Source organism: Anopheles aquasalis, chromosome 2 (assembly GCF_943734665.1).
Source record: "Anopheles aquasalis chromosome 2, idAnoAquaMG_Q_19, whole genome shotgun sequence".
NCBI lineage: Eukaryota > Metazoa > Arthropoda > Insecta > Diptera > Culicidae > Anopheles > Anopheles aquasalis.
In genome coordinates this window covers 33,385,069-33,411,506 of record NC_064877.1, presented here as the reverse complement: position 1 = coordinate 33,411,506, position 26,438 = coordinate 33,385,069, and the positions used below count along the sequence as shown (strand labels likewise).

The 26,438-nt window shown below is 50.4% G+C and overlaps 2 protein-coding genes across 2 annotated transcripts; both read right to left on the bottom strand.

Annotated features, from left to right (window-relative positions):
• Window positions 1-4,087: 4,087 nt before the first annotated feature.
• On the bottom strand, window positions 4,088-10,650 carry LOC126574526 (histone acetyltransferase KAT6B-like). The gene is made up of 2 exons (XM_050234785.1): window positions 10,536-10,650; window positions 4,088-5,724 (listed from the first exon to the last, which is right to left on the bottom strand). Exons 1-2 carry the CDS (start codon window positions 10,648-10,650, stop codon window positions 4,088-4,090), a joined length of 1,752 nt encoding a protein of 583 aa, XP_050090742.1.
• A 4,113-nt stretch (window positions 10,651-14,763) lies between these two features.
• LOC126568909 (uncharacterized) lies at window positions 14,764-26,354 on the bottom strand. The gene is made up of 5 exons (XM_050225593.1): window positions 25,758-26,354; window positions 20,304-20,536; window positions 19,875-20,227; window positions 19,648-19,800; window positions 14,764-16,409 (listed from the first exon to the last, which is right to left on the bottom strand). The coding sequence occupies exons 1-5, from the start codon at window positions 26,323-26,325 to the stop codon at window positions 14,966-14,968; spliced, it is 2,751 nt and encodes a 916-aa protein (XP_050081550.1). The 5' UTR covers window positions 26,326-26,354; the 3' UTR covers window positions 14,764-14,965.
• Between the last annotated feature and the right edge of the window lie 84 nt (window positions 26,355-26,438).

The following is a 26,438-nucleotide window of genomic DNA, read 5'->3' as shown; positions in this document are numbered from 1 at the left end:
TCGTTCATCTTTTGAAGGTGCCATTTTGAATTGTTTGAGAGAAAACGAGCCACTTCTCGGGCAGTGGCGTTCAACCATCGAGGCAACACTTCCGCTAAGCGCTGTTCCTAACCTCTCAGCTGTCGGCTGTTGGCTGTTGCTGCTGCTGCTGCTGCTGCTGCTGCTGCTGTAGCTTCAAAGGTTCGCGTTTGTGCGTTGGCTGCAACTTGTAATGAGAAAATAAGTGAAAAAGTAAGTAAGGGAGAGACGAAAAGGGAGGCAAACGGAGGGTTGAAGGGGTGGATCCGCACACAAAAAAAATGGTGCTAAAACTTTCACCTTCGCCCGTGGGCTATTAAGCACTTGGGCACTGGTAGAGAGATGTATGGATATGTGTGGCGCGCCCGCGCGTGTGTGATGTTGGTCAGTAAGTATTCCAATTACTTAACTTTGTCCTCCCGCCGTCGTGGTCAGCGCGAGCACACCAGCTTAAGAGGCATGGCCACGATAGCCGTTTTCATGCTGAAAAGTAACTATTTCATTGGCAGTCATTTGGGGGGATATTTACGATGCACGGCCACAACGGCAACCGCTTATTTTGCAACTCTAACCGCTTGTCCAGACTGTAAGAATGTAATCGTAGGATGTAGAGGTAAATTTATACTTTCTAACGATTGCACTATAAAAATCTAAGCCTAGAAATGTGCAAAGCAAGATTCTTATAGTGTGAACGGTACGAAAAAAAACCTCCAGATTCAAAGACGCAAACAAACCCATTTCAACATTCATCAAATGACGGAGTTTGAGATTCTTGGGCGATTTAGCGATTTCAATTTCGATTACAAACCCCTGAAAGTATGCAATTTTACCAGTTACCTGGCGCCTCCATCATCGGGACCAGTTCTGGAATTGTCTTTACCTCTCAGGCCACGGTACACCAGCACCGGTTGAGCTTTGGTGGGAAAAGGCAAATTTAATAAAGTCATGCACTTCCAAGTTATGTGCTAAGAAAAGGCCCGCGAACTGGTTGATACTTGAAACTGCGGCCCGCTGACTTGCTGTTACTTTTTTACTGCTCGCCGCATTTTAATATGAGTTTGAGACCCCTGGCCTCCATATGAACGGTGTATGCGTCGCGCAATTTCACAGCGATTTCACAATCTTTACAGCGATTTCGGGTGTAAAGAAAGATTCTTGCGTGTAAACGGCCACGCTAGCAAACTGATTTCAAGCTCTTTTTGACAGTTCTTCACGGAACACCGTGGCCATGCACCTTTACGCATCGGTTTGTGCCCGCTTTTCCAGCCGCAAGCAACTCGAGAAAGGTCAAGCGCATACCAGAGTGGCGGTAGGGTGCCCGGCAGACCGCCCCCCCCCCCGCCGTCTCCTCCCTCATTCTCCTCCCCAACATTAGTTGTAATTATCTCCGTGGCCGCCTTTGATGCATGGGACCGTAGCTGATTCGATGGGCGCCGGAGGTTCATGCACTGTGCTTATCGTTCTTCTCGCGTGCGCTGCTTGTTATCGCTCGCAACGTGCTCCACTCTGTGTGGCTGTGTGTATTTTGTCCCGTTTTCACTTTGCTTTCGAGAAGAAAAAAAAATTAATACACCAGCATCGCTCCCGGTTCCGTCCCTGGTCACAAAAGGAAGATTTTCTCTTAAAGGTGGGAAAAAAGGGGAATAGAATAAACTCCATCAGCGGTACCAGGAGTTGATTGGGTGGCGAAGAAGGTGGGAGTTTGTAGGAAGCATCAGAAAAAGAAGAGGAAAAAAACCGATCAACGAACTGCCGGTGCCGATGCCCAAAAACCCACCAGGTCATCCTATTGTCGTTAGCGTTAAACGGTGTGTGGCTCACTGGCTGGCTGGTGGACCCGCCTGTCGGTATCGCTTTTCCACCGTTTTTCATTAATTACGCCTCAGCCAACAATGCGCCAATGGTGCGGCGGCACGACGACACGGGTACGCGAGTCCGGCAGGGGGGCAGTGGCAGTGGCAGTGAAGAGAAAGGGTGAAAAATAATAATAAAAGCTTCCGCGAATCGTTGCAAAAAACTGTGGACCCCCCCCCCCCCCCCCTCACCCATCCACCCTGCCCGGACTCGTCTGGCAGCAGCATATGATTAATTGAAAGCTTTTGCACCCGCTCCCCTTGAGCACCACCGCCCGTTCAGAGGAAAAATAGGACAGGGGAAAAATGGCGAATGGGAAGGGAAAATGGTAAAAATGAAGGCCAACGCTGGGTCGCCGGCCACGGTCGTCGATCCATCGTCGATACACATCGTCCTGGCCTCGGAGGGCTGGACTCGGAGGAGAAAAGTAAAATCGATATCCTCGGCGAGCCAGATACACGGGGCACCCTCGTGCCACCCCACGACCATCCACGGTTTCCGGGTGCAACTCTCTGTCTCCCTCTCTCTCTCTCTCTCTCTCTCTCTCTCTCTCTCTCTCTCTCTCTCTCTCTCTCTCGTTCTCTTTCCATCTCATTCCGTCTTCCCTTATCTTCAAGGCTACTTTTTTGTATCCTTTCCCGTTACTTATGAAGGAGGTTTTCGCATCCTGTACACCGCCTCGGGCATTCCAGCTTATCCCTTATCGGATTCTCATCTCATCCGCGTTCAAATAAGGAGAGGAAGGGAGGGTACGTAGTGGTAGTAGTAGTAGGGACGACAGGGACGAGATGGCATCTTAACGCAATTAGGTGGACGCTCTATTTCGGCACTTCGGAGAGATTGAATCCGCGATCCCCGGATCCCTGGAGCGCGCATGGATCCAGAGCCACCACCTTGTAGAACCAGAGACCAGAGGGGAAGACCCGGGGCACGGGGCGTCTTTATTGAATTGTGCCGGCAAATACAATCAATCCCCGTTTCTGCAGCCGGTGTTTGAAACAGTTTAATTATGCGCCCGGTCCGCGGTCCGGTCCCGACGGTGGTGGTGAGATCAGGGAAATGGAAGAGGATTAGATTGAATTGCTCCCCTTGGATGGTTGGTTTCCATCCAGCGTTCTGCTGTATTTGCTGCACTCCGGAACGGAACGCCTTTTGCACATATTCCATTTATTCCACGCCACTGTCGAGCAGCGCTGTAATTGAGCTGCAACCGAGGAACGGCACGACTACCAACACCAGATCCTTTGTGTATTGCTACGGTTCCTCTACACGGAGATCGATAATACCGTGGCGGGGTGTGAAGGTCAGCGGAAGGAACAAAACACAATCCCTGACAACTGGCGACGGTGGACGATGGCGTCGTCGACGTCGATGACGATGCACCACCCCAAAGGAATGGACGAATTTTTGGGGCCCATTTCTTTTGGAACACCGAACACACCTTAGGTTGGCCTGGTTGGCACCGACTTCGGTTCGTGTGTCCGTGTTCGAGGGAACCAGTTTTTTTTCTTCTTCTGTTCTGTTTTTTTTTAGTTTTCTTCTTTGCTGCAGCTATCGGATCTTCTCGACCTTCGGGGCGTCGTGCGCTACTACCGGCGGCCAGGTTGGCAGCGTGACAATGATGGGAGCTTCGGCGCACCCGGAACAGCATGGCGCCGACAGGCTGACCGCAGTGAATTCCACACACTAGTGGCCCCCAGAAAATGCAGTGCATGCCTGCCCAGTGTTTGGTCGCCAAATTGGCGGAAAGGACCTTGGGTGCTACCTTGAGTTTTTGGTGCCCGTTGGTGGTCGTTGCGTTCGAGCAATTCTCCTAGTACGCCACAATATTGCAAAATCTATTGGACCACATTGGGTACCGGAGCTAGTGGCCATCGCGCGAGCTTTATTGCAAAAAGCAGTTGCAGAGAAAGATTGTCCAAGGCCACTGCCCGCGGTGGATGGTGATGGATCGGTCGGTCGGTCCACTAAGAAGCGAACGGCAGCAAAAAGGGAGGCATCCGTACCGGGCACGGATACCGTATCCCCAGTGACGGTGTGGCCAGTGGCCAAAGAAGTGTCCGGACGTAAGTGATTGTTCGGTGAAAAATATTTTCCAAAATTTATTTCTATTAACTGGATGGTTGCCAACTGATTGGGCTGCAAAATTCCGGGGCAAGACAAAACGCAGGCTTCCAAAAATGGTCGAACAAATGTTGCCTGTATTTGCCTGCAACTACAGGCTCTGCGGTAGAAACGGTTCCGTTCTGTGGCGTGCATCCGATGCGAGTGTGCTCCAACAGCAGTTGTTCGCGGCCAAATCATCCATCGAATCACTCTCGGCATCGGCATCGGCATCGGCGTCCAGCTTCGGTCGCTTTCGGAGAGCGATATCGGGTAGTAGCTGCCTCACGATCGGTTTCCTTCGATCGCCTACCAACGATCGCTTCAAGCTGCTCAAAGGAGTTCCATTTAAGCGCCGTTTCCAACACTTGGTCGTTGTTGGTGTTGCAGGTTGTTCGAGGGGAACTGGATCGCCTGAAACGATCGGTTGTTCACTGCCGGCCACTGCTACCAGGCGATCGACGGCACCATCCGCACGACGGAACGGAGCAATGGGCGTAAAGCTGAATGGTGGTTTCTCTGGTGATACGCCTCGATGTAGCTCGCTCTTCGGTGTCCCTTTGAAGGCTTCTACACTGTCGAGGGAAATTTCTTCGTCCGAGAAGGGTCCCGGAATGCTGCTACTGATGCTGCTGTTGCTGTTTAATGCTAGCCGGTGCGGTGTACGGCATTCTGGTTGCCTCGCGTCTTCCTGGTCTGCCGTGGTCTCTTCTGCGGTGATCTGGTCGTCCCCGGATGTTGCCGTTACACTGTCGCTGCGTGAAGCGAGCGTTTTCCCATGCTCGGTGCTCGTGGCTTTACCTTTTCCCTCGGCAGCCACTGGTGAAGCTGCATTTCCGCCTCGCTCATTCGCCGTATCATTTTCTACCTGACATCCAGCTGTCAACAGATTCCAAATGGTCGCACTAAACTCATGCCCATTCGGTACCCAGCGTAGGCACGCTTCGTGCACCTCTACTCTTTTCGTCCTTTGCCTCATCCGCTCATGATGGTGACACTCGACGAGCTGCCAGTCGATGCACAGGAACGGAACACGAACACGCCTCGAATCGACCATCATGTGGCGATATCGAATAAAACCGAGCTGCCAAAGTGCGTACACGATGTCCACCGGGATGAGGCCCGTTTCCCGTGAGATTTCTGCCACCGACAACGGCTCCGAACGATGTAGCCACAGATAGGACAGGACGGTCGAACACCAGTACTCCCTGTACGACCGGTGACCCAAGGCCGACAGTGGTTTCTCCGGTGTTCCCGGTTTCCGTTCCACGCGGCTCAGCAGATAGCTGAACGCGATCAGAAACCGCCCATAACCCCGGCGCTGGTGTGGTGGCAGCGTCAGAATGCACGAAACGTTCTGTTCGGTTTGGTCTTTTTTCTTCGAGAAAAACCCAACCACATGCTGCCCCTGGCTGTCCTGCTTGGTCATCACGTAGAAAAGGAACGGTTCCACGGCGAAGAACACTATCTTGTCCTCGAGAAACAGCCGCGCCAAAAGGCACAAGCTCTGACAGTACAGCTTCTGCTCGGTGCCGTCCACCTCAAACACCGAAATGGTTCCGTCGCGATAGATCTCCTGCCCCGGTGGGTGCCTGTGGTCACACTTGGCCTGGTGGCGCTCCAGCTCCCGGCTGGTTTTCATGTACTTCAGGCAAAACTCACACATCCGGAGCACCTCCCGTTTGGCGTACTCCTGTGGAAAGGGGCTCGAGTACCACGAGTCGATCGTATGGCGACCAAACTGAACGGCGGCCGGTGTGCGTTGCAGATTGCCCTGCTCCTGCCGGTACTTGTGCATCAGTACCTGGCGAAAGAGGGCCAGATCATCACCGGTAACACGGTCACCAAGTTTGATCTTCAGCACCTCCATCCGTCCATCCATGAGTTCGGTCTCGGTTGGTCCGGAGCGGGCCACAAGGGCAACCGTATCGGTGGTGGCCGTACCACACTCGGCACACCTCCAGACGCCATTCTTGTGCCGCGAGTCAACTTTCGGGACCATACACCGGAAGTGGTACATTTTCGCGCATTTACCACACTCCACCAGGCAGGCACGAGCACCAGAAAGACTCTCGTTCGTAGTGCAGCAACAACCGTCGCACGATTCGCACTCTTCACAAAACCAACGATTACCGGCCGCCACCAGGCGGGATAGCGGGACGGACGTTTCTCCATCGGTCGACTGGTTGGAGCAGAAGTCGTGCATCGAGATGCCACACCGCTCACAGGAACTCATCGGTTCCGGTTGGTTCCCATGCGGTCCTTTCTCGATCGTCTTGAGGCATTCGATACACAGCAGGCTCGACGCTGCCCGCACTTTCCTTGAGCGAACGGTACACTTCATGACGCGATCGTCTTCCGCTACACGGTACGAAATCACGCCCTGACTGACGTACGAAGAGATGATACCGCGCTCTTTCGCCTGCTCTACTCGGGCGAGAATCGTGTTCCGGTGAACGACGTGACGCTTGCGTATGGTGCTGCAGATAAGCTGCAGTGTTGGGCGATGCTTGCGCAAGCGGATCGATCGGATGGCATCCAGGATCCACTCGAACCACTGTCGGTCGCTCAATCGGTTCATTACCGAGGCCATGTTCCTGCACAACCGGTACCGAGTGGGAGAGGAGGAAATTTTTTAATTTTGATAATAGAAACTCGAATAACAATTTATTCATACTTACGCCCTAGCTGTGAGGAGATGCTCAGGTACAATTTCAGTGAAACTTTTTAACTTCTGAGAGCCAAATCTTGTGTTAACGTTAACGGACGATTGATTAAAATTTTATTGGTGCTAATAAGGGTTATTATCTGTTCAGCTTCGAGCCGTAGAATGTAGAGTTATGGATCCCTCGTTGTGACCCGTTGGAACTCTCGAAACTAATTGTAGCTTTTCTTTTCTTTACTTCTACTATATTTACAGTGCACGGCGAGTGCCTCGTCCTGTCGGATTGTGTCTTCCAGACTAATTGCAGGTTTGAACTGTGAGTCCTGGCTATATATAGCCAATCATCGACATGCTCCTGGCCGAATTTACCCGTGTCGATGTATTTTTACCCACCAACCCGGTACTGCTGCACTTTTGCCAACGGGTACCTTCTTGATGTTCGAACTTTGTTCGCTCGCAGAGGGCAAAGAAGTGAATGAAGGTACAGAGATTGTCGTACATGGTGCAGAACATTGTCAAAGGCGGGGTTTTCCTCCTATCGCGTCCTTCTGCCGCCTGTGTTGTATTAATTGGCGATCACTGTCCCCGAGATAGGTGTCTTCTTTCGGGTGCGTGGGTAAACTGTCATGCTACCAACTGCTGATGTTGGACGCTCCGTCGAATTTAAGTGACAAACGAAAGTTCTTTGGACAGCTGTCCAACAACTCAAAAACTGAAGCTAACCCTAATGCTGCCGGCACTGGCGTTTCGCTGAGACTTTTGCCCGAAATGTGTATGTTTCTGTTCGCTGCAATGTGGAGCCTGGTCTACAAACTTTATTACGCATTTCAACAACACGATTAGGTACTTTAAGATTTATAAGAAAATTAATTTAAATTCTGTGCGTGACAATTCTTGTGTTTTGTATATTTTACTTTTCATGACCAACGATATCATTTTCAAGATATTACTCGGAAAACCATAAAAAAACATTGAACAAAAGTCGCATTAAAGAGCCATCCCATGCTCACATTACAAGTGGCGTTCCTGGCGTCTCCACCACCTTTGTCCCTGGTCGCTATGGCAAAGGAAAAGTCCTTGGTGCAAATCGTTGCTGCAATGTTATTAATGGAAAAATTAGACATGTAGTCTTTTAAACGTGTTAGTCAAGGGCCACAAATTGACTTTTAGACTTTTTGGTGGTTACACATTGAAAAAAGCTTGATGCCGTCCGCGCACGCTATTTTCTATCTTTTTCCTCCTCTCTCTTCGTAGTGCAATGTTGCAATCTCTCGCCTGATGCAAGTAACGCTTAGCGCGTACACGCTCCTGCTCTGTTTTCTAGCACGATCCTCGATTTTGAACGTGAAAAGCAAACGGTGGATAAATAGGTGAAGATCACGATATAGCTCATAGACCCAATCATGTTTGCTCCATTAGAAATATGCTCAAACTTACGCATTCGTAGATTTCTCAAGCATCGAACGTTCTGAAACGAAATGCAGCGTTTTTTTTTGTCTTGTTTAATACTTACTGTTATCGGGACGGGCCAGGGGTAGCTTCCAAGATAATATTTCCACACTGATCCCTCGAGGAGCAAGACTGTGATCCTTCAGCCACCAGTGGCTATTTTTAAAGGGAGCATTTGTTCGTTCACCAAGACGGAGTATTGATTTATTCAGCTGTGCTACTACCATACGACGAGTGAGTAAGAAAACTTTCAAAAAAGAAGATAATCTGGCACGTGCAGCTACACCGAGGAATTCCATAAAGTGACATGAAACGTGAACGTACGGCTGTCGGGACAGCTATCTCGACTGCTCAGCTCAAGTAACCAATTGAGTAAATGATGCAAGCTATAAAAAAGTATTTTTAAAAGTTTCATTCACCATAATTCAGCACGTAACCTGCCGGATTCATACCGTTACCGAGCCACCAGTCAGCTAAATGTAGATCCTTTCGCGCGTACCAGGATCGGACTGTCGACCAGAGATTCCGTATCTAAGCTACTCGGCGACTCTCGGGAACGGTTCACACTAAACTGCGTCACCGTTCTGCGTGTTCAACTCTTTTTCCACACTGTGTATCTCGTTTGTGGAGTGGATGTGCCATTGTTTTCCCCAATTCCCACTGAGTTGTCCACCAATTACACTATTATGATTGCCTAAACTGACTTTCAAATACATAATAGCCACCATGCTCATGCTCACACACGCCTTCGGGACAGGGACGCATTGCCTGCCAAGCCACTGGCCGCCAAGCATTAGCATATCCAGTTTTTATTGTCCCGCTGAAACGTGATAAAGTAGAGAGCAGGAGCGTGTTTGCATATGCTTACCCGAACCGAACCGAACCACCCAGTGGATACCCAAAAGCAGTCTCCCGAGAAACACAAAATGCTTTTCCGGCAAACGTCCGTCCTTTGGTGTGCCAGTGCCACTGCCAGTGAATCTGTCACGTTCCTTGATTGTAGAGAATTTCGGACACGGTATGGTATTTGCATACAGATGAGCGTACAAACGGGTCCATGTGCAATGTAAAATTTACACCACATGAAATATTTATGGCATACCAACTGTTGTATGGCTGCCATGAACCTGTCCCGACCGGACTTGTTAACAGAAAAAAAAATGATAAAAAGTGGGATCCTTCCCCCTGCATATGTGTTATTTGAAGATTTTACAATGTTCCAACTACCTCTACGATCAGCTCCATCGGGAGCACCCTTCGATCTGGCTTTGTTGAGATAATTTACTTGTCCTTCTGCAAAAGAGGGATTCCATTCGCCGATCGCGTTAGGAATTTAAATGTAAAGTTTCGCTCTCACAACTCAGCCCGAAAAAAAAAACTGCCCCCAAAGCTCCAGGTCCGAAGCTCCCCAAATCATTCGTTAAAGGCAGCACCCCCGCAGAGTGTCCGGGGATCAGCAGCTGCTGGACTAATAATCAAAATACGATTCGGTTCATCGCAGCAGCGCAGAGACGGTGACGGATCTGTTCCTTTAAATCGGTATCGTCTAAATATTGTCTTCCATTCTAATTCCCCTGGAGTACTGGTGACCGAGATGACGAGAAGCGAAACCGCACTACTGCGCCCACTGCGTGTGTCTCGCCGCCCATCAGAACGTCATCCAATCGAAACGGATTTGAATAATAGATGGAGAAATAATTACTCCGTCCTCCGGCCGGGCGACGGTTACGGCTTCGGTAGATTTTCTTTCTTTTCTGCTCGCTTGCTGCCGTTGTCCGCGCCCGGCGACCATGGCCACGGCTATATGTCCTCGAGATGCCCTCTGGGCTACCCGATGCCGCCCATATTGTGCCGCCCGGGACTGCTTAGACATCACGATGGATCGCTACTTATGTGTCACTTGGCTTCGGTCTATTTGTTATGTCACTGCCACTGCGCTCTCCACCCCTCCGGGAGAATGGTCGGCAGCCAGGACGACGAATCAAGTGAACCGAAAGTGGGCGACAAGGCAGAGCAACAATAATCCCTGTCAGAACAGCGCAGAGCCATGGCCATGGCCATGGCCCGATGGAGATGAGATACCATTGTAATTTTACACGCTGGAATGCATTGAATGGGCCCGGGCCCGGGATCTCCGAAGACAAGACTTCAAACTTGTCTCTTCTTCTTCCTCTTCTTCTTTTCTTCTTCTTCTTCTTCTTCGTCGCCATCATCGTCGGACTCCCGTCGTCGTCGTCTTTTCCAGCGATCTGCGATCTCATTTGTCTTTTCATCGCGAGCACCGCGTGATACCATGGTCCCGTGGTCCATCCACCGGCGGATTTGGGAACCGCTTAAGAAGAGTTTCTTCAAATTTCATTTCATCCATCCACGGGTACCACGAACCACGCCATTCGTGGGCACTGGACTCACGATAAATAATTTTTAATATACTTTCCGGCTCCAGTGCCCAGCCGTGCGAGGGCGGGGTCGCTTTTTGCAATAAGAAGCGTCGTGCCTCCTGTGTCGACAAACCTAACGGCGCCAAAGTCAAACAGGAGGGACCGTTCAATCGTTAGCATTCTACGGGCGTACGGGCTGGGGCAAAAAAACGCAATGAACTGTGAAGCATCCGGCCAAGGCGTAATTGATTCGTAGCTAGTGGCGCTAACCCCACCAGCGTAGTGGGTGGCAGAAAACTTTGCCCATCATCATCTGCCGTTCTGGCCGGTTTCCCAACCCACCACCCATAACCCTCCTTGGTGGTCCGGTAACAGTTTAGCTTTGTTTGCGTTAATACCTCGAGCAAGCGAGTTTTCTAAGAGTTCGAACTTTCGCGAAGCGCACAATAATAGTAACCGTATTTAGTAACAGTATAACCGCTGCAGGTACGAGAGTTTTAGCGGAATTGATCCTCAATGGGCGCGCCGTCCCACATTCCGCCAGTGCACCGTCGTAGCATCGCGATTGGAAACTTGGTCATCGATCTAGCGGGTAACAAATTTCCCTGCCGGTCACTAGCGCGGCTTGGAGCTAAGATTGAGTTTTAATTACGTCTCTCGCTCGATCGACTCAACCCGCAAGGGCAGCAAGAGGGAAATCGAGAGGGCATCCTTACAAAGGATATCCTCCTCCTAGCAAGTCTTCTCCCGTTTGCTCTTCACCTTTGTCACACCCTTTGACTTCGCCCACCACCGCCACCAATATAAGCTGATCATATTCCTTTCATTTGGCTGCGTGCGGCGGAAGGACACCCATCCAACCGAACCAATAAATATCTGTCCTATTGTTGTCATTGTCACCCAGTGATAATGCCAATAATGGGGATGGAGAATCGCAGTGATTGAAGCTACATTGTTTCCCGGAAGGAAATTTAATCATCCAACCACCATCGTACCACCCCATCTGTAGTAAAGCCGTGCATATCCTTGAAGTAGGCCGTCGCTACTGGCAACTCGCACGCACAAACCGCACTCTAGGCTGTCGATCTCAATAACGTCGGTGGGAGCGATGCGCGGAAACTTCCTGAAGCTTAGTTGCTTACAGTATTTTTTTTTAATGTTTTATTATCGGACGACCCGCGGTGCATCACAAATACATCGTGAACTGTAGTGCAACGCAGAATTATGTAGCGGATTGAAGAGCCATCCTGAAGCCTAATAGGGACTGGGACCAACTTCCGTCGTTCATTCAAGGGTTTCATTATGATGGTGCATGGCGTAAACCGCGGGCTCGGCCACTTAAGGCAGTACGAGCCGTACCGCTAGCGCCATCCTCCAGCCAACAACCGCTACCGGTATTCAAATACAGTAGAATGTGGCGTAACAGTACGCACTATAAGCATGCAACTTGTTCTATGGCTCCATAGAAAGATGTATTCGTTCAGGTAGGCAGGGCAAATGGAACTGAGGGTCCTTGACTGAAAGCAAAGGTTTTTAATTATGCTCAAGGATGTTTTTTTTAAAAAACTGTAATTTTCAAAACGACAACTAAGACCGCAAACTTTTTCCCGCCCACCCCGAGTGGAGCAGAGAGCGCCCAACGTTCTCTTCTGCGAATGCTCTGTTGAATATGCCCGTTTGTGGTCATGAACACTGCTTTATGCTTTGAAACAACACTCCGATTTTATGAATTCGTGACACAACCAAAACGCTCTAAAAATTTCGCTTATTTACTGCTTTTTTTCCTCAAACAGATCGTTTGAAAGCTGATGAAGCTGCAAGTCTTTTAAACCGATATAATCAACAGAAAATAGTTTTCCGACCGGGTAGCAGCATCACGGCACAATTGTTGTGACAAGTGATCGCTTCCGATTCCGATATCACTGAGGGCACAAAACAAGTCCTCATTCGTTGCGATTGGAACACTTGACGCAATACGGAGCAGATGGGAGCATCATCGAGAACCACCAACACCACCCTAGCATAGCATGGTCCCGGAACCGACCGAACGGGAATGTACTGCTGAACCGTTGGCTGATTGCTTGGTTCGCTCTGGTCGTGTGCGAATTGTAAAGTATCCGCTTTCCAATCAAACGCAATCCAGCGTAACCACCCCAGTATCCCGACACAGCATCCATCCACCCTCCCCCCGCCCCCCCCCCCCCCACCGGTTGGTAGATCGGAGTGTCCGTTTTCTTGCTCGCTGCAGTTTGGAAGTCCGCTGCTACACTTGAGATCGATCAATAACAGCACGTTAGTATGTGTGCATGTGTGTGTCCGGGAGAGAGCGAGAGCGTGATAGAGTCCGGAGCGCAACCGACCATCAGCCAGCAAATCGATGTTGATTGATCCGATATTTTAGATTAACTTTTGTCGCTCACACTTCATCGCTTCACCACTGTCACCATTCAGGCTGGCCTGCTAACACATGTCCAGTACCAGTACATGGTCCCTATTGGGCATGGAATGAAATGGAGCGGCACGGTTTTCATCCGGAATCCAAAGCACCAGCACCAGGGAAGAGAAGGAACGAGACCGACCGAGTATCGCCTAACGTCGCTTCTCCGTTTCGCGCTGCTTGTTCCGAGAGTGCCTCTCATATTCCTGTCACAGAATGGGACGCCCGGAAACCCGCTGCGTTGGTAAGGAAGTTGACGACGTGGTTAACAACGGGGGCTGCCGCGGACAGTTACTGACCTGGTGAGGGATTTATTGTTGTTGTTGCTGCTGCTGCTGCTGCTGCGTGGTACAACCGTGAACTTGATAAATACAACAACCAGCGGACGATACGGACGATAAAGGTACGCGAACACGATAGCAACTCCTTCATTAAGGGCTGTAAACTTCCACTGGTGATTTGATCAAATGCGAAACTTTACTCCCAGGCGCACGGTTACGATAGCAACTTGGTTCTCTTGGTTTTGCAACTCAAACATCCACACACCAAAACAGGATGGTAAAGCTTGGAACACTTAATATTTGGCCGCATTCTTTTACTTGCTGTTGTGCTCCTAATGATCCCTTTGCTACTCTGTGGATGTCTTTTTAAAGGATATAGTCTTTTCTTTATGTGATCAAAAATTTGCCTAAATCGAACCATGCCTTCAAAATCGGTTATCGGCGATGGCACACGAAGGTCGAAAAAAATGTCTGCACAGTCACTATGAAAACTCAATTTGACTGGAGTAAAAACCCACGTAAAACTGCATTTTGGCAAAAACCAGGAGACAAATTTTACTTTAGCAATCATAGAGGGGTTACGATAGGAAGGTTTAACTTCATTTACGCAGATAAAATTGTGCGTAATCTGCTCATTTGGCAAGCGATCTGCAGTTGTGGTTTGAAAACGAGCGTGATTGAAACGTGGTTTCATGACGGGAGGGTCCATGAACGGCCGTTTGTACAAAAAAGAATGCCTGAAAAAGATCCTTCTACCATTCTATTAAATCTCACGAAGCACCCGTTAAGTTTTTTCCCGACTTGGCAAGCTGCCACTACTGCACGGAGGTCATAAGTTGGTATCGAAACAACAGCATGATGATTTCATCCCAAAAATCCATCCTTCAATCCAGCAAATTGCGCACAGTATCGTCCAATACCATTATAGTGGGCTATTATCTACTAATGAGTACAGAAACAATGTAAAATGATTAAAAATCCATTTGTAATGTGCAAATGGTATGAAAAAATGGCCAATGGGACTTCTTCCACAACTGTGCAGCACATTATGTGTAGCATAAAACCGAAAGAGCGGAAATTCATACGCAACGTGGCACAATAAATTAATCACTATTTTTTATGCATAAAATATCTACAAAATGGCACCTTTTCCATCTGTTTAGCTTATTTCTGGTCTGAGATGTGTCCTATTTCATGGTCGGAAAGCAAATATTAAGTGTTCCAAGCTTTATATCCATCCATCCATTGATGCTAAAATGGTTTTTCAGATGTTGCTTGTTTATTGATTATATCCTGTAACCAATTGGAACGATAGTGATAGACCCAAAAGTGTATGCGACTTGGTAACTGGAGTAAAGCATTTCTTTCATCAGAACCGCGGTTCTCGCCCACGGCAGCAACTTTCTTGCAGTCTCCCCTTTGAGACAATGTTAAATAAGGGAAAACAAGAGGCTTTGCTGTGACCGCGCGTGGCCGGCCAGAGCCTTAGACGGAACCATGAACACCAACAACAACAACAACAACGGCAAAGCAGGTTGCGAAGGAGATATAAAACATTTATTGCTAGAGGGCTAACGCTACACAGAGACTCACCGTCCAAACACGTCCAACTGCTCGCCCACACGTTACGTACGCCCAACATACACACTGCACAAGCACACATACGCACACGCACACACTAGAGGCCACGGACGCTGGCGCCAAAGGTGACAACGATCAGCTAGTGGTCGCGTGGCTACAGCGGTTCGCTGCTGGCCAACCGGGACCCCACCATGTGCTAGCTGGTAGCGGACGCGGCGTTGGCAACCGCGGCGGCCGTTGCGGACCCGGAGGCCGGTTGCCAGGTGCGGGCCTTCAGCCCGGCGTACCGGCACAGCAGCACCTTCCGGAACGCGTCCCGGAACGCTTTGTTGAAGATGGTGTAGAAGATGGGATTGACGAGGCTGCTGGCGTACCCGAGCCAGGTGACGAACTCGAACACCCACTGGTCGATGTTGGCCTCACAGTCGGCGCACACGCTCGGCAACAGGTTGAGCACGAAGAAGGGTGCCCACAGGATGACGAAGGTGAAGAACACGACACCGAGCACCTTGGTTGCCTTCTGCTCGAGCCGTATGATGCGGCCATGGCGGGAGGAGTTGCGTGAGATCATGCTCGAGTTGCGGGAATGGTGTGACCGGACGACATGGTTACCGGACACCACCGGTCCGCTGCCACCGCCACCGCCACCGCCAGTGGAACCACTCGCTAGCAGTGACGCGACGGACGGTGCACCACCGGTGGCCACCATCACCGTCGCCGATGCCTGGTGCTGGATGAGACAGGGCGAGGAGCTGTTCTTCTTCGGTGGTCCAGACGCACCACCACCACCACCACTGTCGGAGTCACGGGAGGTGGACGCAGCGTGACGCAGGTTGACGGAGCGTCGCAGCGACACACTGGATGCGCTGGCGCGGGTTGGTGTGAGGAGAAGGGAAGTGCGGGCACCACCGAAACTGGAACCACGCCGCTGATGTCTCCGCTGGTCCCAGGTCACCACCGAGATGCCCTTCGAGCTGGTGCTGCACTTCCGGTTCGGTGACACCAACGCCGATGCCGGTAGCGTCGAGAGGCTGCTCGAGATGGAACGTGTCGACGTCGTCGTCGTTGCCGTTGCCGTTGCCGTTGTTGTTGTTCCAGCGCCACCGGATGAGATGGAGATCGTGCTGTAGACGAGGCTGCGCTGGTCCCCGGTGGTGGTGGTGGTGGTGGCACCGATCAGACCGGAGGGCAAACCGTAGTCACCAGGCGTTGTTGCCGTTTTGATGATTTTGATTTCCGCCGGCCGCAGATACGGTTGCCGGTTGGTAGCGCCCTCGCCAAAGAACGGACACTTGCACGGTGGCGGTAACCGAAGTCCGGTGGCCACTGGCGGCTCACTGTGCGCTGTGCTGGCGCCGGCGTTGTTGTCCGTCCGTCGATCCCGGCCCGTCCCCCTGGCCGATAGTACGTCCTCCAGGAACCGTTCGTCCACCTCGATCGAGTCGTCCGCGTCCGCGTCGTCCGGTGCGGAGTGTGGTAAACTTTTGAAGCGCTTCCGAACCAACCGGACCGGTGGCGGAGTGCCCGAGTTGCGCCTAGCGAGCCAGGCGGAGGTGGAACTGCGGCGTTTCCGTGACACCGAGAGCGTCACCGGTATACCTCCGGTGCCCTCCGTACCCTTCGCCACGCCACTCTTCTTTCTGTGAAAAAAACGAGAGCCAAAAACCGGAAACAGAAGGTGAGTAGGGAGGTGAGGTGAAGGTCGACGGCACGTCGGCACAAATGTCCCCGTAGACGACCAGCCGCTAATTACGGGTCGGGGTTGATAGATTACTTCCCCTACCCCTCTCGCCCCCCCCCCCCCATCGTCCTCCCTCTCATTAGACCACCAGCAAACCGGAGCTGGTGGATAGTGGCCACTAATGCCACTCCATTACACCTCGTGACATCACGTGGCACAAGCCTATTACGCTGCGCTTGTTTCTTTGCAAATCGTGTTCCACCTTCCGCGAGTGGGAAAATTGTTTGAAAATTGTGCCACATTCGCCGCGACCAGATTCGGGACCTCGTTAATGGAAAGCGACGCCACGATCGGTGCCGAAGCGGTAAGATTAATAGCCGCACAGGGCGATGCGATGTTGATGGATCTCGGGTCCGGCGGAAGGCGGGGCATTGAGTCAGTGATGGATGAGGCTGGGTGTGGGGCACCACCCACCAGACCTCGTACGTGTCCGTTGGAGATCGAAGAAAATGAGTGAATTGAAAAAGGGAAAAACAGGGAAATGAAACCCGTGCAAACTGTCATCAAACTGTTTCCAGTCCAGAAGATGCCTCTCTCTCTCTCTCTCTCTCTCTCTCTCGCTCTTTGACGTCACATGCCTTCAGGCATCGCCTACTTCACATATATGCGCCTTTTTGTGAACGAGCTGACTTTGTTTTTCAGCGCTAGCGACGGTATAGTGACGCTGCGTGTCTAGTGAGCGGCGGACGGACGGACGGTGGTAGCGGTGCCGACCGGAATTGAATTTGTTGAAATGCGATAACCGTAACACAATTCCCTACTCGGTGGCCATGCTGGATGATGATGGAGGCGCAGTGACTGTCCCAACGTCACCGTAACCGCCTGACAAACTGGTCCTTGCTCCACGTCCCACTCCTCCTTCTCGAACACCAGTAAAAGTTGACAAATCGGCAGCCGTACCGCTACCGCCACCGAAAATAGGCCAGTTTCATTCATGTTTGCGTGTTTGGTGCGTTTGTGTGCCAGTATGTGCCTTGGCATGGCTATGGGTAAAGTGACGAAATGGCAAATTTATCACGTTTCGGATGATGTCGTAATGAGTTTATCACATTTACCAGCCACATTTACCAAGTATCCATCACTGTTCCCGTGCCCTTCCGTCCATCATTTCTCTCTCTATATCTCTCTCTCTCTCTCTCTCTCTCTCTCTCCCGCTCTTTCTTTCTTTCTTTTTCACTCTCCAGTGACGGAATGGGCAACCCCGCTAAATTGTGTAGCACCTTTTCAACCAGCCAAGTGCCAGGCAGGGTGCTCCGGTTCGTTATCGTTCGTTCCTTCAATTGCTTGTTAATGCGATTATTGGCCAGTAGATTGCATGGTTTCACTTTTCCTATCAATCGAAGATGAAACAACCCGCCATCTTCTGTGCTACCGTGAAGGCAAACAGTACAATAGCAAGGACCGTACCTTCGGAAAAGACAATCTTCAGACCCGTTTTTGTTTAAACTCTTAAACCACTTTCACAAAACATTCGCTCCAAGATCGTAGTCGGTAAAAGGCAGTTAAAAGCGGCATCGCAGAGTGCTTCATTTTGTGACAAACTCGTGCTAGTGTCCTGTTCTTCAGTAGTTGGCAACTAAATCGCTGCGAAAACAAACCAAACTGTTCCATAATTGGATGCGTTATCTGGTGCCACTGAACCGAGGCGTAGCAGGGTACAACAAGGATGTGCGCGAAAAATCAGCTTGCCCCTATGATTGTTAGTTGAACTCAGATTGCAAAATATTAATGATCATCATACGGAATTCATCTAGAAAATTCAGTGGGCAGTGGTAAAGCATCCACTCACTCGAATCGAGCTGTTTGTGGTACTGATTTTCATGCTGAAAAGAAATAGTCATGCGTAACCATTAGCGTACCACAGACCCAGCCATCTGTATCCAATTATGATTGCGGCTTCACTTTCATTACTTGCTTCGTGATGAAGCTTTACGGGATGGGCTACATATCCTTCGCTCATCAATTTATACGAAATCCCGCAACAGTCACAACTGCACACAGCCTCGATGCCTGTGTGTGTGCATACCTCACTACTACTACGACTGCTACTACTACTATCACTACTTCAACTTTTATTTCTACTCCTACTGCTGCGGACATGTGAACTTCGCTGGCGGCATGGGATGAATATTTTGCGCCACTCCACATGAATAAAAACTAGCATAAAAAGGGAGCATCTAAAAGCCTCGCGTGGAGTGAGTACATTTGTGATGGTATCGGATTGACTTCCTCCGCTATCAATGTGCTTATTTCATGCGCTGCTTCATCATCACGTGCTTGCCATTTTGCCCAATTGCATCATTGATTTGGAGTATTTCATTGAAAGGCAATGGAAGCATACTTCAACGGATTGCAATATGGAGTGCCTGACATACTGCTTTCATTCTAGCTCCATCAGAAAAGGTTAGCAATGTAGAGTAAACGTCAAGGATGGACGTTCACTCAATTGAGGGGTGGCTTCGGTATTTAATTTTTCAGTGACACATATTTTTAACATTTTTCCCTGAATGCTGATCCTTTCAAGAATATGGTGTAAATTTTTTGGATCAATCGAAGCAATACTAACCAAGTTACAGATTTTTTAAAATCCGCGTTTCATACAAGACACCATGCAGCTCGCTACTTCGAAGAGCGTTTCCCAAAACCAACGTTTTCAAAGTCGGTGCCCATCGTACCCAGTAAAAACTACTGGACCCATCTATTCGACATTTTTAACACATAATTTGCACAATCTTTGCCAGGTGGGCCCGTAAAAATTTTATAAAAATTGTTGATACATTTTTTTAAAAATCATTTTAAAAATCGTGTTTTTAGGCAAAATGACAAAAAGCATCACTTTTTCAACTTCAAAAATCTGTCAAAAATCGAAGAATTGTTGTCGAAGATAGATAAATTTTACCCAAAATATAACCAAATATTTTTCAAAAGTTATAGTTTAATATTTCATTCACTACAAAAAATAAAGTTTAACGGTTTCTTCTCAAAAAATCGTCAAAAATTATCCATTTTTTGCCAGAAATTACCGAAGCCCCCCCTTTATTCACAAGGAACGGTTGTCGGTTCACGGTTCCCATGTGGCAGCAAACGGGAAGTTCTCTTTGCCGGAACACTCCACTAGTGTACAGTGTGTAACTCACCTGTTGCAGGAGTCTCCTTCGCGCGGTGTCTTGTGCATCACGCGGCCGCTATCGTCATGCTGGGCCACCGACTCCAGGCCCTGGGAGAGCTTCAGCATCTCTTCGCCGAATCGCTGCATCGCGGTCACGGTAATAGAGCTCGGTTCAGGGATGCTGCCGAGTGGAACAAAACAAGAAACACGTTGAAGGAACTCGATTGTGGGTACTCGTGCTGCGACGCTTCTCACCTCGACTCCAGCAGCCACAGATCGTGATTGTCCAGCGTGGACAGCTCCGTGTCGGTGGAAGCGGCCGAGTGTGCGTGCTGGTTTGGGGTGGCCGGAAGGCTCAGCTTAATGATCCGCTTCCAGGTGTTGCGTCGATCGAACGGTGGCGCCTGACCGAGCCAGCCACTGGACCAGCCGCCCCCACTGCCGATGCCGCCCAGGTTTTCGCTCTGCTGTGCCAGTAACCGCACGGTGAGCGTGTACGTGATCAGCATCACGCACAGCGGAATGTAGAAGCAGACGATCGAACCGACCAGCTTGTACACCGGATCCGGTATCTGGCAGGTCCCGTTGACCAGCACCGACGCATGGTTCTGCGAATGAAGGGAGCACTACACTAGCACACGCCACGCCACACCACACCGAGCGTAGGACATTCCAGCGACTTACCTTCGAGTACATGAGGCTCAGCGGGAGGCTCATGGCAATCGATAGCAACCAGACGAAGCTGATCTTCAGCACGACGCGCCGTCTCGTCTTGTTGCGACCAAACTTCATCGGATAGCGTAGCGACAGGTACCGGTCGACCGAGATGGTGCACAGGTGCATGATGCTGGCCGTGCAGAACAGAACGTCCAGGCAGATCCACACGAGACAGTACTCGGAATCGAGCGGAAAGTGGCCTGCGAAATGTGGGCAAATTTATCCTGTTTTACCCCCTTGTTTTGTACCTTTTCTTGCGGTTCTCCTGTCGATTCTGTTCAACTGGTTTGCTAATCCCCGTATTCTTAGCAACGTACGATAATAAACTCGGCGAAATCATACATCATTTGCCAAAGTATTTTGTGCGGCCCGCGGCCTCATCCTCGGAACATATGTTTTTTTAAGTTAGGTCATTAACTGATGCATATGTTGGAATTGAAGGTTTGTGTGTCATGCATATGTTGGAATTGAAGGTTTGTGGATATATTTGCAATGACAATAGCGTTAAAAAAATGAAGGAAAAAACATTTTCTCAACATTTCAACATTTAACACGTAATGGTGCGTCCCGCGAACTGGTTAATGGCTGGCTGGTACTTCCCTCTGCGGCTCGCATGGTCATATGAGTTTGAGACGTCTGCTTTAGATGTTAAATTATCCATTTTAACATCTAAAGCAGACGTCTCAAATGGATATGTTTGTCACAAGAAAAGTGACGCCAGCGATCGGTAGCTGGGAGCGAAGCCGGCAGGCACTGATGACGCTCGATCCAGCTGAGTGTGAGTGCAATACGCACACCTGGATCGGGCGTCCACTCGGGGCCAATGTCCTTGAATTGGGCAACGGCCGACGGGCAGTCCCGCTGACAGGATGGTACGATAGAAGCGAGCGAAGCGCAACTACGCAAAATCTTGGAGAAACGTGTAATCGACTTGGTGGAACGTTAGGAAAACTTGATGAGACATTTAGGTAACTTGATGGAACGTGAAAACCTTGTAGAAACGTGATAGACTCGAAGACTCGGATTTGATGCATTGAATAAAACCTCGTTGCAACCGAAACGTTAGCAACAATGATCATCTGGATGACTCAATTCAACAAACAATCCATTGATTGCTCGTTTTGGAGGATTTTCACACATTTCCTTCCTTTTCCGAACAACCGAACATTCCGTTTTCAACACAGACACTCTGTTTCGACCATTATCTAGGCAGCGCATCACATAGTGTTTACGCTAGACGATAAAAATTAACAACGTAGATTGGCATAAATTCTTTTTACACTCTGGAAAAGGAGTTACGAACGCAATTGTCTAAACCTCTGTTACCCGTGACACCATCAGGCAGATGTTAAAGTTAAGTGGCTCTGTGTCTGTGTCCACCCGTAGCTCACCAAATTCCACCGAAACATAGGCAACATTCCAGTCAGTACTGCTTGGTTACGTGAAACTAACCGTCTACAGTGTTGTGGCAAAAGGTTTCTCCTTCTCCGACTCATCCTTTCGATAGCAAACCGATCTCTTCATACAAACCTTGGATCAGCAAGTCGAACGGAACGGACGGAACGCTTTAAATGCTCCATTGCGCTCCAGGCTCTGGCCGTGGCGAACCGGCAGAAGCAACACCTTCCAGCAATGAGAGCTCCGAGACCTGCTTCGCATCATTAACGCCTCACAATCAACGCCCCGGGAGAACGCCGCACCATCGTTCTGGCTTTGATCTTGCAAACGATTGATTTGCCGGGATGGTAATAATTAGCTTCGAAGGGACTGGCTCACCTTTTTTCGCCCTGCCGCGCTCTGCACTCACCAATGGGCACCAATTGGGCCGATACCCATTATGCGAACCATCCCTTGCACAAATGCCCGTCCAATCGATAGCATCCGAAGCGTGTGGCGTCACTCAGCCAGCCAGGAATAGGGGCAACGTGACAAACACATGGAGCTCCCGGAACAGTGGAGGCCGCTCTGGGGAAAAGTCAACCTTAGCAGCGGGGCTCAAGGTAATAACGAAGCAGTTGCTTAGCCGGGAAATCCACACAAGCACTACTACGCAGCATGAGAGATGAAGGGTGAGAGCCGGAAAACCGGGGCCTGTTGTTCGGATAATATAGATTAAAGCCATGGGCTCTCGCACGCTCGCCAAGAAGAGAAGGGATAGGGTGCAATGTGGGGGTGCGTGGGCTTGCGAACGTGTAGAGAGTAATAATGCAACGGTTGAAAGCAATTTGCTGCGGCTGCATTGGCTCAGTACATAGTGGATTCCGCTTATCAGTGCTCGATGTACTCCATATATCAAGTGCCCGTCGATAGCGGAACATATCATGTTGCAACTCTCAAGCATCTGGTTGCAACATTTCTGTTTTCAAGCTACCACAACCGGTTCGGTTCGCTGTAGCACTCTTCAGCATGAACCTTGAATCACGATACAAATCGCTGCCTCAGTAAAAAGAAGTCAGCCAGTGTTGCAACTAAAAGTATGTTCCGTCTCCGATCCGAGTTAGCATGAGTGTGGTTTCAATAGTGAACCACTTTCACATTGCATCTCGTTAATTACATTCCTCACTGTTAGCAATCATAAGGGTTGCTAATTAGCCACACTATACATCCAACGGTGGGTTGGGACATGCTACCGGATGTCTTGCAGCTAGACATCAGTGCTCGGTGCAGCTGAACTGGCTTGCTGAATCCAAAAGAGCAGAGAAACCATTGCTTTGCCTTTCAAATTCAATGCCCCAACTTTAATCTGGCTAGAAGCACACCTTTTCATACACCGGTGCCAGCTCTGGTCTGTTGTTGTTGTTGTTGTTGTTGTTTGTTGGTCGCTGTAGTCCTTGTGCGGAGAGGCGAGAGTGTGCAGTACACCAACGCGGCGTGGCCACTGCTGCTGCTCCTGCAACAGTTACGGCCCACAAACGAGCGAGCTGTGTCAAAGGAGCAGCCAAGCAGCATCATGCAACAGATTTCTCTCTTACATCATATCCTCTCACCACAAAAGAGTCCGTTTCCAGGCGCAACCTCTCATGTACTGCACTTGCACCGAAGAACTGACTCCGTTTCTACTAGCGTTTCCCTCACGAGCACTGCGCGGTAATTGGCAATCCTTCAGCACGTTCAATAGCGCCCTCGGTAGGCCACTTCTCGGGGTTCCATAATGAAGTTACTCCCGGGTGCCATCAATAGCAAGGCGATAGTGATAGCGATGATGATGATGAAGTGATGCACGGTTCAGCGCTAGTGAGCGTTCATGAAAAGTTTCCCGCTCCTCCCAGCATCATTAATTAAATAGACAACCTAACGGAGGCCTTCGCATAAGGCATGGGAAAGGGAGCACAGACAACCCCACACACATGGCAACCGTAGCAGTGTAATTCCTTCTGAACAAGGCACAGAGCACTCCCATTGGGTGGGGCAAGCGCCATGGATCAACGAGTAGGATCGTGATTGCAAAAGCCCCTCTTTTGCGTCATACCATGCGTGGTGTTGTTTTTACAACGATTTTTTTTTTCATCCACCATCCGGGCACAAACAACAGCAAACGGTGTACCATCGAAGTGTCACAGCGCACCAAGTGGCTCCGAGTCGGACTGCCGTTTACTTTTTCTTCTTCTACTCCCTATTCTTCTCTCGTTTCCGTCGGTTGGCAGTTTCCAGCTGGTACAGGAACGTTAGGGGGGGGGGGGGGGGGGGGGAGAAAAGAAGAAGGTTCGGTTCCTCCGGGGCGTTACAATTGAAAAACGCGCGTCCACAATCACTGAGAGATTGAACCCAGCCGCCAGCCAGCCAGCATAGCAGCACGCATCACTTCAGCATCACTGTCTCCGCTTCGCTTGTAACAGACACACAAGCATGCCCTGGTGATAGTGCGCCTGTGGCGGGCGGTGTGGAGCGCGAGCCGAGGCCGACCACCTTCTACGCCATGCGAAATGGTGTATAAATATTTTATGATTCCGGAATTTACATAATATTATGCGTAATGTCCTTCCACGTCCTGCACGCATGCATGCGCTGGCGTGAATTTGGATTCGGTTGACGCGCTAGCCGGAAAACAAGCCACCGGATACCGGGAGCACCCAGGCTCGTGGTCTCGGGCCCCAGACGGCATGCTGGGATTAGATTTTAAACAACACACCAAACCACCACCATCACCCAGGCCCCGCCGTTGACGACATACCGGGGGATTCTGACAGCAGCAGCAGCAGCAGCTGGTTTGGCTTGCTGACGTGTTTATCATTTCATCGCCAGCCTACTCTACTGTACGGGGCGCCGCCTGACTCCTGACACTGTCGCACGGTTGTTTACGCGCTTCTTCTTCTCCGCACTCACACCGGATTCCGATTCCGACCGCGACCGAGCCCATTTCATGCGTCCTGTGGCTTCTTCATCTGGTTCGCGGAAACCACAGAAAACACTACCGAGAGAAAAAAACCCATCCCCTTTTATGGGGGCGTTGGAATGTATCCGGTAAACAGGGATACCCGGCAAGTGGAGGTTAATTTGCAATTCGCCGAAAACTCTCCGATCGTGCTTTATTTTTCCCTCGGGGGCGTCTTGTCGGTTGTGCGGCTCTCGGCCATTGCCTAATCGATTTAGTGTCGGTTGCTAAAAAATCGGGGACCCGGCTTGCAAACACAAGCACCACACATGCACACCCAGTTCCCAGGAGGAAACCATCGGCTGGCTGGTCCTATGAAAACACATTACAGCGACGCAAGCGACCATCGCTCTTTGCCTCTCCGTTTCCAATTCCTATTGGGACCGTAAAGGGGGTGCCTGTAAAGCCAACAATGTGCCCTCGAAGTTCGTTTCCCTTTGATTAAAACAATGACCGGACGATGTGAGGCCGAGAAAAGGACAAACGGTTGAAAACGGTTCCATTCGGATTCGTGAGGACAATGAGGGTGTGTTAATTCTTCCGGCCAGCCGAATCAACAGCAAACAATCGGCATCGGAAGATCGGCACCGAAAAGGCAAAAGCTCATTCGACCGTCCGTATCCCGTACGCTTGATCTTGCGGTCCGTGTCCGTGTCTGTGTCCGGGGTTGTCGGCCATTGCCTTCCATGGCGTTAGCAAAATGCAAAATGTCTTCCAGGGATGACCACACAGCTGCCGTGTGCATGCGTTACTGATGCATTGGCTTCATTCGTGTCCGAGAGCCAACCCTTCGGAGTCCAATTACGGCACGTTATCATGTTGCGTTGTGGCTCCTACTCGAACCCAACAAAAATCGGCAGAACGCAGATCGTCTTATTGGCAAACACTCTAGCTGCTTGATGTTCAATTGCTGATTCCACCTCCCCGAGAGAGAGAGAGAGAGAGACTGTCTTTGCCAACCAACGAACCAGTCGAGTGCAAACAACATCATTAAGTGAAGCAGTGAACCACTCGCCCCCCTCCCCTCCCCCGGGAGAACGGGAACCTACCTTTGACCAGCGTCAGGATGCCGAGTGGCATGACGGAGAGGGCCACCATCAGGTCGGTGATGGCGAGCGACATCAGGAAGTAGTTGGTGACGTTCTGTAGCCGCCGTTCCCAGACGATGGCCAGGCAGACGAGGATGTTACCGGCGGCCGTACCGAACACCAGTATGATGGCCAGCAGTGCCCAGTAGTTGTGTAGCGTCCCATCCATCTGTTGGCCTTCCTCCTCCCCGGACTGGTCCCACTGGTCGCCACTGGCACTGGAGCCCGAGTTGGCCCCATCGACGTCGACGAGGGACGGATCGATGTTGACGGAAAAATTGAAACGCTGCATGTAGCCAATGTAGCCGATGTATGGTGATGCCGTGCGTGCGACTCCCGGTCCACTGGCGGTCACCATCGGTCGTCGCCCTAGGCTGCCGGTGTCGGGATCGAGTGTTAGCATCGTTGGCCTTGATGCCAGGGGACCGACGGCGGTGGGCGAGGGAAGGCGCACGAACTGGACCGTCGGCTCGAGAATCGACGACCAGAGCCACATCTCAACCGGATCATCGTAGAACGCTCGGCCCATCCTTCGTCGATCGGCTTCGATGGACGGTTTCAGTGGTTGTGGCACAAACAACCACAACACACCAACCACCCACCCACCGCAATACCGGAAACGACCCTTCTTTCCCTTGTCCT

What these genes read in the sequence shown, in the direction of transcription:
- LOC126574526 (XM_050234785.1), bottom strand. Translation starts at nt 10,650, where the DNA reads ATGCTAACGATTGAACGGTCCCTCCTGTTTGACTTTGGCGCCGTTAGG. An exon ending in CGCCCTCGCACGGCTGGGCA is followed by an intron (nt 5,725 to 10,535) that starts CTGGAGCCGGAA and finishes GCACACCGGCCG; the next exon opens with CCGTTCAGTTTGGTCGCCAT.
- LOC126568909 (XM_050225593.1), bottom strand. Translation starts at nt 26,325, where the DNA reads ATGGGCCGAGCGTTCTACGATGATCCGGTTGAGATGTGGCTCTGGTCG. An exon ending in CATCCTGACGCTGGTCAAAG is followed by an intron (nt 20,537 to 25,757) that starts GTAGGTTCCCGT and finishes CACATTTCGCAG; the next exon opens with GCCACTTTCCGCTCGATTCC. An exon ending in CTGTGGCTGCTGGAGTCGAG is followed by an intron (nt 19,801 to 19,874) that starts GTGAGAAGCGTC and finishes TCCACTCGGCAG; the next exon opens with CATCCCTGAACCGAGCTCTA.